This window comes from Salmo salar, chromosome 04, assembly GCF_965601325.2.
Source record: "Salmo salar chromosome 04, fSalSal1, whole genome shotgun sequence".
NCBI lineage: Eukaryota > Metazoa > Chordata > Actinopteri > Salmoniformes > Salmonidae > Salmo > Salmo salar.
Window position 1 is genome coordinate 65,580,903 of NC_138294.1, and position 12,071 is coordinate 65,592,973.

At 41.3% G+C, this 12,071-nt stretch overlaps 1 protein-coding gene across 2 annotated transcripts in view; it reads left to right on the forward strand.

Moving 5' to 3' along the window:
* LOC106603469 (potassium channel tetramerization domain containing 7) overlaps positions 1-12,071 on the forward strand; it is a 43,904-nt gene that overhangs the window by 9,852 nt on the left and 21,981 nt on the right. Inside the window, exon 6 of one of the 2 annotated variants that reach the window (XM_082974618.1) lies at positions 9,627-9,704. In XM_082974618.1, coding sequence (XP_082830744.1) covers positions 9,627-9,704 — 78 coding nt within the window. Of the gene's footprint in view, positions 1-39; positions 5,159-9,626; positions 9,705-12,071 lie in introns of those variants that run through there. The other variant, XM_082974617.1, reaches the window with a different exon arrangement.

Consider the following 12,071-nt stretch of genomic DNA (forward strand, 5'->3'; position numbering starts at 1 on the left):
TCTGCCTCTCTCTCTCTCACTCTTCTCACTCTCTCTCAGGTGGGTATGTACAAGCTCTTGTTTGATTCCATGGTAAAGGGTTCTGTGAAGAGGGACCATCTCCTCCACAACCTTCAGCTGGATCCTAATCAGGTCCTTGGATCAGACCTCCAGACCCACACCCAGTCACTGGGCTTCCAGGCAGTCACGTTCAGAGAGCTCCTGGACCACCTACTGGTCGTCCTTATCTGTTCTAACCTCCATGCTATCGACAAGCTACGCCTGGAGTATAGCCACCAGAGCTCCGGAAAGCTCATTGGCACCAGGGAGGTAGCGTTTGAGGAAGCCCAGCTTAGGACTAAGATCAGGGGCTACCTGGCTTACTGGAGGGGCGAGAGGGTGCCCCAGGGAGTGGAAGTGGAGGAGGCCTGGAAGTGCAGGATGTGTCCCTATGAGGAGACCTGTGACTGGAGGAGGGATAGATCACAAAGGCTGATGATGGTGAATAAGAGGGCCAAGTTGGAGTGTCCTAAGTCAGATGATCCCAAGCCAGATGGTTTGAATTTGAATGGGTCGAAATTGGAGGATCCCAAGTAGAATACCGGTAGTTCTCCTGAATGAAATAGCCCTAAACATACAGAACCCCAGGCATGTCTCCTGTAATGATTTTCTGGGTGTAGTGTGAAGTTCAGGAAGGTTCTATCTATGTATCATTGAAGGTGTAAGCCTATTAAGCTATTTTAAAGTCAGGTTTGTTTAGAACTAAAGTGCCTTTAGAAAGTATTCACACCCCTCGACTTTTTCCACATTCTGTTACAGCCTGAATTTCAAATGGATTAAATTGGGATATTGTGTCACTGATCTATACATAATGCCAAAAATGAAAAGCTGAAATGTCTTCAGTCAATAAGTATTCCGTCCTTTTGTTATGGCAAGCCTAAATAAATTCAGGAGTAAACATGTGCTTAATATGTTACATAAGTTGCATAGACTCACTCTGTGTACAATAGTGTTTAACATGATTTTAAAATTATTATCCCATCTCTGTACACCAGTGATTCCCAACCAGAGGTACTAGGACTCCTGGGGGTACTTGGCCTATCCACAGGGCGTACTTGAGAAGACACACATGAGACCATAGGCTTACTGGTAAAAATGCACATGAGGGGGTACTTCAGGGGTACTCCGGGCAGAGCAAAATTTAGTTGGTGGTACAGTAACCCGAAAAAGATTTGGAACCACTGCTGTACACCCCACATACAAATATCTGTAAGGTCCCTCAGTCGAGCAGTGAATCGCAAGCACAGATTCAACCACAAAGACCAGGGAGGTTTTCTAATGGTTCGCAAAGAAGGGCACCTATTGGTAGATGGGTAAAAAAGAAAGAGCAGGCATTGAATATCCATTTGAGCATGGTGCAGTTAATTACACTTTGGATGGTGAATCAATACACCCAGTCACTGCAAAGATACAGACGCCCTTCCCAACTCAGTTGCCGTAGAGGAAGGAAACCGCTCAGGGATTTCACCATGAGGCCAATGGTGACTTTAAAACAGTTAGAGTTTAATGCTGTAATAGGAGATAACTGAGGATGGATCAACAACATTGTAGTTACAATACGAACGTAAATGACAGAGTGAAAAGAAGGAAGCCTGTACAGATTTAAAATATTCCAAAACATGCACCCTGTTTGCAATAAGGCACTAAAGTAATACTGCAAGAAATGTGGCAAAGAAATTAACTTTTTGTCCAGAATACAAAGTGCTATGTTTGGGGCAAATCCAACACATCACTGAGTAGCACTCTTCATATGTTCAAGCATGTTGGTGGCTGCATCATGGTATGGGTATGCTTGTCATCAGCAAGGACTAGGGAGTTTTTTTTAAATAAAAATAAATGGAATAGAGCTAAGCACAGGCAAAATACGAGAGGAAAATTTGGTTGTCTGCTTTCCAACAGACACCTTTGCAGGACAATTACCTAAAACACAAGGAAAAATATACACTGGAGTTGTTTACCAAGACAACATTAAATGTTCCTGAGTGGCCTCGTTACAGTTTTGACTTAAATTGGCTTGAAAAGCTATTTGAAAGACTTAAATGGCTTTTTAGCAATGATCAACAACCAACTTATCAGAGCTTGAAAAAAAAAAGAATGTGCAAATATTGTACAATCCAGGTGTGCAAAGCTCTTAGAGACTTACCCAGAAAGACTCACTCACCGCTGTAATTGCTGCCAAAGGCGATTCTAGCATGTATTGACTCAGGGTTTCCATTAAATAAAAAAGTTTAATGTCAAAATGGAGAGAGCAAAAAAAATATAGAGAGTATGTTGTGTAGATCGTTTACAAAAAAAATACAATTAAATCTGTTTTAATCCCACTTTGTAACTTTAAAATGTGGAAAAGGTCAAGGGGTGTGAATGCTTTCTGAAGGCACTGTACGTGGGCTACCTCAGCAGTTGCAATAACCACTTATAAGTGTATATTCCTTTTTATAACTATCGAAATATACATGTTGACTTTTTGTAAACTTTTTTTTATACTGGGGAAAAATATTTTGAATACCATGAAATGCAATGCAATAAATGAAAGGATGGATGAGTGTCATTTAGTATGAGATATTTTCAAGGAAGCGCAGAATAAAACCAAGCATGAACTGTTATTTCCTCCACCAGGTAGAGCTAGTGTGTAAAACATAACTTTAAAAAATCTATCATAATTCTTATATGAACTCTTCCCAAAACAGTAATTTTGAATGCCAGTTTTTATTTTTCCTAATCTGGAAAGTAGGCCTATTTAAAATGTGTATTGTAGCCTGTACCATGCAATTTGTGTATATTTTAATCCTGAAAGCGAGTATCCTGAAATTAATCTCTGCAAATTAGTTTAAAAAGTAAAGTAGTTACACATTTCTAAATGACAAGGAAATGCATTCAATCTTGTACCTCAAGATATCGCACGTTCTCGATTGATATACACCCCTTGCGCGTGCCCGCCCCTCATCACGTCGGAAAATAAAATGAAAATCATTCAGTCAAGAGTAGGATACGGGTAAGGAGCATCTATCTACTTATTGATAGAGAAAGTGTTTGAGAAACAGGTGGAAAAGTCGTGAATTCACGATGAAGGACCGTACACACGAGCTTAGGGTGGTAAGTGAAATACATGTTTAAGTCTAGCCTACTACATTTGAGATCCCAGAAACAAACGGTGGTTATTTGGTGGGATTGGGGTGGAGCGGTAGGTGCGCCTCACTTGTTTTTTTTGGAGGTGGCGAGCAGCTGTTTTAGAGTAGAACAAACTCAATGTTTTATATTATAAATGTTTTATACTTTAGTTATTTTATAACAATATGCTGAACATTTGTGTGTCAGTTTTGTTTCGTCTCAAAGGTAAACTTGTTCCACGCTTCCATATGGAAACGCAACGGGTGAGAGGAGGGTGATAACGTTGGCACCAGTCAAGTGGCCCTCGCCTGTTGTCCATTAGTAGCATAGTTGACTCTAAATGGTTCATAAGCGCGCACGTGAAACACTTTTTCCAATGTCATTAATGAATGCCAAAGGATGAATGAATTTGCTTCTAGTTTCAACCCTATAGAAACACTATGTACAGTTGAAGTTTACATACACCTTAGCCAAACACATTTCAACTCAGTTTTTCACAATTCCTGACATTTAATCATAGGGAACTTTTACTATCTTAGGTCAGTTAGAATCACCACTTTATTTTAAGAATGTGAAATGTCAGAATAATAGTAGAAAATTATTTAGCAGCTTTTATTTCTTTCATCACACTCCCAGTGGGTCAGAAGTTTACACACTCAATTAGTATTTGGTAGCATTGCCTTTAAATTGTTTAACTTGGGTCAAATGTTTCGGGTAGCCTTCCACAAGCTTCCGACAATAAATGGGGTGAATTTTGGCCCATTCCTCCTGACAGAGCTGGAGTAACTGAGTCAGGTTTGTAGGCCTCCTTGCTCGCACACACTTTTTCAGTTCTGCCCACAAATTTTCTATAGGATTGAGGTCAGGGCTTTGATGGCCACTCCAATACTTTGACTTTGTTGTCCTTAAGCCATTTTGCCACAACTTTAGAAGTATGCTTGGGGTCATTATCCATTTGGAAGACCCATTTGCGACCAACCTTTAACTTCCTGACTGATGTCTTGAGATGTTGCTTCAATATATCCACATCATTGTCCTTCCTCATTATGCCATCTATTTTGTGAAGTGCACCAGTCCCTCCTGCAGCAAAGCACCCCCACAACATGATGCTGCCACTCCCGTGCTTCACGGTTGGGATGGTGTTCTGCGGCTTGCAAGCATCCCCCTTTTTCCTCCAAACATAACGATGGTCATTATGGCCAAACAGTTATATTTTTGTTTCATCAGACCAGAGGACATTTCTCCAAAAAGTACGATCTTTGTCCCCGTGTGCAGTTGCAAACCGTAGTCTGGCATTTATTTATGGTGGTTTTGGAGCAGTGGCTTCTTCCTTGCTGAGTGGTCTTTCAGGTTATTTTGATATAGGACTCATTTTACTGTGGATGTAAATACTTTTGTACCCGTTTCCTCCAGCATCTTCACAAGATCCTTTGCTGTTGTTCTTGGATTGATTTGCACTTTTCACACCAAAGTACGTTCATCTCTAGGAGACGTCTCCTTCCTGAGCGGTATGACGGCTACATGGTCCCATGGTGTTTATACTTGCGTACTATTGTTTGTACAGATGAACGTGATACCTTCAGGTGTTTGAAAATTTCTCCCAAGGATGAACCAGACTTGTGGAGGTCTACAATTGTTTTTTTTTAGGTCTTGGCTGATTCTTTTGGATTTTCCCATGATGTCAAGCAAAGAGGCACTGTGTTTGAAGGTAGGCCTTGAAATACATCCACAGGTACACCTCCAATTGACTCAAATTATGTCAATTAGCCTATCAGAAGCTTCTAAAGCCATGACATTTTCTTGAATTTTCCAAGCTGTTTAAAAGCACAGTCAACTTAGTGTATGTAAACTTCTGACCTACTGGAATTGTGGTACAGTGAATTATAAGTGAAATAATCTGTCTGTAAACAATTGCTGGAAAAATGACTTGTGTCATGCACAAAGTAGATGTCCTAACCGACTTGCCAAAACTATAGTTTGTTAACAATAAATTTGTGGAGTGGTTGAAAAACGAGTTTTAATGACTTCCAACTTTTTGTATGAACTATGTCTATATATATAATGCTTTTATTTTCCACTTCACATTACACTATATATTCCACATACTTTTGTATATTTAATGTATGTGGACACCCTTCAAATGAGTGGATTTGGATATTTCAGCACACCCGTTGCTGACAGGTGTATAAAATCGAGCACACAGCCATGCGATCTCCATAGACAGACATTGGCAGTAGAATGGCCTTACTGAAGAGCTCAGTGACTTTCAATGTGGCACCGTTATAGCATGCCACCTTTTCAACAAGTCAGTTCGTCAAATTTCTGCCCTGCTAGAGCTGCCCCGGTCAACTGTAAATGCTGTTTATTGTGAAGTGGAAACATCTAGCAACGGTTTAGCTGCGAAGTGGTAGGCCAAACGAGCTCACAGAACGGGACCACCAAGTGCTGGTGTGTAAAAAAAATGGTCTGTCCTAGGTTGCAACACTCACTACCTAGTTCCAAACTGCCTCTGGAGCAGTGGAAACGCGTTCTCATGAGTGATTAATTAAGCTTCACCACCTGGCAGTCTGCCGGACGAATCTGGGTTTGGTGGATGCCAGGAGAACGCTACCTGCCCCAATGCATAGTGCCAACTAAAGTTTGGTGGAGGAGGAATAATGGTCTGGGACTGTTTTTCATGGTTCGGGATAGGCCCCTTAGTTCCAGTGAAGGAAAATCTTAATGCTACAGCATACAATGACATTCTAGACAATTCTGTGATTCCAACTTTGTGGCAACAGTTTGGGGAAGGCCCTTTCCTGTTTCATTATGACAATGCCCCCGTGCACAAAGCGAGGTCCATACAAAAATGGTTTGTCAAAATCGGTTTGGAAGACCTTGACTGGCCTGCACAGAGCCCTGACCTCAACCTCATCGAACACCTTTGGGATGAATTGGAACGCCGACTGCGATCCAGGCCTAATCGCCCAACATCAGTGCCCTACCTCACTAATGCTCTTGTGGCTGAGTAGAAGCAAGTCCCTGCAGCAGTGTTCCAACATCTAGTGGAAAGCCTTCCCAGAAGAAGGGAGGCTGTTATGTCCTCATAGGAGCTGCCTGAGCATCTGTGGATGACAGTGTCACTCCTGGATTCTCCCCTGGAGGGACCACACGGTCCAATCACAGTCCGTCTCACATGAGTGACATTCCGTATGTCATTTAGGAATTCTTTCACAGAGAATAAAGAGATGTACAGTAAATGTGTGTTCTTATAGATGGGGCCAATTTGTTACATATAAGGCCTAGCAAATTCCATGTCAAAGTTGTCATTGTCTTTAAGTAATGCCACCTGTCGGACCTACTACAGTATCATGATTCTTTCTGTCCCCAGTCATTCTCTGCAGTCTCAACACCAGTTCTGTGCTAAACATGACTGCCCAGTCATTGTTAAACATCTGCATTCAGTTCACATCCATTTCAGGCTCTACAGATTGCTGCTATTAAAACAAAACATTTCACAGTGGAACATCATGCTGCTGTGGCTGTTAAACACCACAGGACGACAAGCAGCATGGCGTGACTGGATGGTGATATTTTCTCTCATATTCACTGCAAGGCATAGTTGCAGTTGCTGTCCACTCTTTTGTGGTGCTGAACTTCAAAATTGTGGGATTCTGTCACTGTTCATGGTACTGAAATATGAACTTCATTGATTTGTTTACATTAGGCATTCTACGTGTGGCGAAGTCAGAAAAACGTACTATGGTGACCTTGCCACATCTATAGTAATCTTATTGTGAGATGAATCCATGCCCCAAGCCACCTGTTGTGTGATCCAGCTACACTTTAATCCCAAATTAATGCACTGTCCAGTTTCTTCCCAAATTAGGCACAGTCTAATTTCATCTTCACTCAATGCTGGTACTGAGTTGTTCAGTGAAGGAAGACATGCTGTGGCTCTGTGTGCGTGGATTCTGTCAATGACCATTACACATTGAATTAGCTGTTTTTCAGACCAAAGGGAGCCAATGGACTTGGGCAGAGATGGTATTGTGTATTCAGATCCTGTAGCCCGCCAAGGGGGCTATGCACAATTAAACACCTGGGCCATGTGCTGTATGCATCTGACTGATGACGGGTCTGAGAGTAACCCCTGTAGTGGAGTCGAATCATCACACAGACATTTCACTCAAAAAGCGTACTAGCGTGGGTGGACATAAAAACACTGTACTGATTGTATATTATAGTGCTACACCAAAGTCCTATCAGTTGTTTGAGATGTATCATGACCATTGGCTTAGGCAATTGGTGCCCTGCCCAGTCCGAAAACCTCTAGATACTTCTTGAGGGTCTCTCGTAGATGGTAGAACAGCCACAGTATTAACTAATGAGATTATCCAGTTTGTAGTTTTATGGTGGTCAGACTGGCTATGACCAGTACTTGGTTAGAATATAATGCTTACATGTTGTCTGGATAATATCCGTAAGCCTGCTTTTCAGTCAGCTATTACATTTTCAGTGATTGTTGAAGGTTCCACTTGACATATTATGTAACACTTGCCAGTGCCAGCATTGATGGCTCTTTCTCTGAGTGTGTTTCTAGTGCAGATGGAGCTGGAGTTAGTGAGTCGGCAGAATGGCGGGCTGTGAGAATGCATGTCCTCGCTCACCAGAGAGGGGGGGGGGGCTGTAGTGGTGCCCCCTCTTTATGTCTCTCCCTCTCTGGTGTGTGTGGAGGGTGTTTGCTTGTGAGTGTATATTTGTGTGTGGAGGTCGTGTATGCGACTGGAGATAACGTGGTGTCAGTGTGGGCTGATGGCTGTAATGACTATGGTGTAGCAGCATGGAGGTGCAAACTATTGTCTGCCTTCCCTGTGCCCTCCCAAAGCCCATGTGTAGGAGCTGGATGAGTGTGCCACGGTGAACACTAACCCACTATTTCCATGGGGACTATTACATTCATCATCCTCCACCTCCCTTATGAAAATTGATACCTCTCTGGTTGTCAACTCTCAAGTGTCCTGTACATGTGTTTTGTCATGGAACAAAGAATCACATATGTGCCTTACTAGTACTCAGATCTTGATTACATTTTGAAGATTTTATTATAAAATACATACCTTGAGAAAATCTCACAAACTCAAATAATTCTGTTAATGCAAATAGTTAAATTAGCCTTGTTTGTTACTATTTATTAGTCAATTGTAAATCCAACATGCTGGTAATTCTAGATAAGCAGGTTTTACAATGGCATCAATAGCCTTTCTCTGGAAATTGTGTTTTGCTCCTATTTGCTGGATGTCTTTGGAATGATATAATTTCATCTACCTTACGCTGCTTTCTTGCTCGTTCGTTAGCCTTGATGTCTTGATGCCATTAAAGGCGTCCGAATCCTGGCATGCCAGGCTAGTTTTAAGGTGATGTTCATGAAGGATAATATCATTCTGCGGCTGGCTAATGCTTCTCAACAGCATTATTGAGGTAAGTGGGAATGGGAAATGAGTGGATATCTGTATGGGTGGAATGATGTATGGACTGATTCAAGCTGCATGACAGCAAAGGCGCTTATGTCAATAATTAGCATTTCTATGTATACAAACGTCGTCATTGATCCGTGTGACTTCAATCACAAGGGTCTGTCTGAGTGAATTGTATTTAGGCCCTGATTTATAATCAGGTTTAGACCTTGTCTCTTACAATGTAGATTTATGATATTTATGGACAGCTGTCATACAAAACACTATTTGGTAATCGACCATTGGCATTAAGTGAACACATTAAGTGAACAAGTCCAAATATCTAGTAATATTTTATTCTTCCCATCAGCGGCAATTTAGAAGGGATTTTCAGAGCAATTAGCCTATTGTCCGCATACTATGGTATTTTTATGATTTATCATACTTAATTTGACAGCAGCAGCCCTCTCCTGTTTAAACCGTAACCTTTCCCCTCCCTTTATTGTTCCAGTGGCATTAATGAACAGTCGTCAAATCTTCCATATGCCCCATGAATTCAAACAATAAGATATAACAGCATACAGGGGAGGTGAACTTTGAACCCTGACCCTGTGCCCATATCCTGAACCTCCCCAAGGATCCTCTCTGGGAGAGGAATTAAACATTCATGCTTTTTAGGACTCATTGCATCCACCCCCAGCTGCCAAGGCCTCTGTGATAATGATAGCCCTTTTTCTTCACGATTCTCCCAGAGAGAGCCCCCCCCCCCCCCTTCCTTCTTTTTGAGGATCAATTGGATCCTGTGTCATCACAGGCCTTTTTTGCTGGCTGCAAAGATTTTATTTGCTTTGTTGTTGACAAGATTAGCTGGTAGGGTTGGCACAAGGCATGTCAAATGTGGAAGTTGCCAATTCATTTTTTTAAATTCGTTTTTCAGGCAATTTGCAGATGGTCGCCGATACGTTCTAGATGCTTTTCTATATCCACATTTGAAAATGTATTCATTTCTGTTCTGTTAATATTTCTTTGTCTCTGTACCTTCAGGGGAAGGAGACTGAGGAAGAGGATGATGTGGCAGTCAACATGGAAAAAGATCGATTTATGGATGAGTTCTTTGTACAGGTAAGCCCCAGATTTCTGTCTTTGTGTGTGTGCATGGTATGAGAGCGACGAGTGCTCTCTGTATGTACGCAAAGTCTGCACAGGCACTGCACAACTAAATCAGATTTTCAGAGGTCCAATAAATTATTCAAAACATTGTTCATATCAACATTTTCATATCTCTACTGAAATCCTTTTATTTTAGCTAAGAGGTCCCATTAGCTTCATATCTCTAAAGTTACTAACAAGAAACTTGTACTTGAGGTTAGATAACAATGTGTTGAAGCAACGTTTGGCTTGCCTTCCCCTCCCACCATTTTGCATTTACTCTTTCACCCAGTTTTAATCCTAACCCAGACAGTAGACGACTGTGGGCCAGATCTGGTTGTTTGGTGGCACATGTATGGCTCAGTGTCGGCACAGCAACTTGTGTCATATGGGCAAGCTCTGACTTGAGGTATGTGGCCCTATTATAAGTTCCCGTAGCTGCTGGGCCACTTTTGGTATGGAATGTGAGCCTCATGCATCCACCTTGCTGTGCAGGTCTGGCTTTTTCATGGTGAACATCTGGCGTCTAGAATCCTGGCATGGAGTTGACCAACTAGCTACTCTTAACAGTCCCCAAAATCGGCACTAGAATTACTTTAAAAAAAAAAAATGTGTATGTTTACATTACTTATTTTGTTGATTTCCCTATGTTTTATAAGTCAGAAGATAGCTATCCATACCTTCCTAGAACTGTCAACGTCCTCTGTCGAATAAACGTTTATTCGCCTCCCTCTGGTGGTCGGCTGCATCATTACATCCATTTATTTCACTTCACTGCAACATTACGTCAAAGGGGCGGTCCTTAGAAAAACATTTATCCTGCTCGACTGCTTCACGGCACAGACATGGCAAAGCAATCGCTGACTTTGTCTCGAACAGGCAGATCTAAATACATAACTTTCATAGCTCTACGATAAAGAATGCAATGTACACACTTCCTTATTAAACCTAAAAGAAGTAAAGAAGGAATTTTGTGTGGAAGTCAAACATTTGTTTTACGTCGGTGGCAGACACATTGCATATGCTCAGAACGGCAAAATGGAGGCCTTTACATAGCCCTCCTCTCCTTGTCTATATGAGGAACACACACTGTTTAAATGGCCCAAATGTTGATTTAGACGTTCACAAATGTAACACATTTTGACACTCCCTAATGTCATGATATGTTTGGTAAAGTCATAAAGAAGGTTCAATATTTTGGGTAGATGTTTCTAAAACAGATTATAACTATATGGAAATATTACAAAGTATGAAAAGCTTTATTCATTTATGTTTTTATCATCAACATCATATTTCTATACATGTTATTATACTTTTTTTGTGTACTAGATCATATAGATTGAAATGTTTTTTTTTTTCCTTCCCAGACATAGATAAACAATTCCAGGTGAAAGTCAAAGACCATAGCTTTCTAGGGGGGGAAACATTACTACATGAATACAATATTGCCCTCTTGTTAGATTGACTAAAACCACAGTGACACAGTGCAAAACGGCTGTCAGTTCAACTGGTTTTAAGGTATGGCAACCAGAACTGACCTACTTGTTTTTCTTCACCATCGCCTGTAATTATTGCTGACTCTGAGTTGAGGATGTCTACTGTAATTCAGCTGGAGTTGATCCAGTTTCTAACACTAGCTACTTTCATAGTTGAACAGGCCCTTATTATGCGTGAAGCAGCGGGGTTGTCGTATTCGCGCTCAGCCTTTGAGCTCTGAAGTCAACACATCTCAGTGTAGGCAAAGTCTTGGGCTCCCAATTGCAGGCTTTTCAAGATGCACATTAAAATCATCAAGCCATCAAACATAAGTCGCTATGGTTCAACTCCTTTCCATGTTCTGAAGACAATGAGTTCTCAATTAACAGACCTGATCAAATAAAGGTCGATAAATAAATCCATGAATTGGATTTAGATGCACCTTATTCCTCAGAGACTGTGATGGTATAATAACTTAAACCCCATCTGCTCTCTCTCTCCTCTCTTTCCTTTGAAGTCTTCCTGGCATTGCCTCACTGTACTTTAACAGGCATTTTCTCATCAGGCTGCCCAGATATAGTGCCTGAGCTTATTTATGGGTCCTTTTCCAACAATGCAGAGTTAAAGATAAAAAAAACACAAAAAATATTGACATGAGGGACACACAGTGAATAACGAGTAAAAATAACATGGCGATATACAGGGAGTACCAGTACTGAGTTGATGTACGGGGTAACTAGCGGAACCCTTAAATATTAGCTGAGCTGTAGAGTAGCACCAAACTTCGCTGAGAATCACAAATCTCTCTGTCTTTCTCCACCAGGAGTGATATTTAGACCAGCTCCCTATAGACGCACACTGATG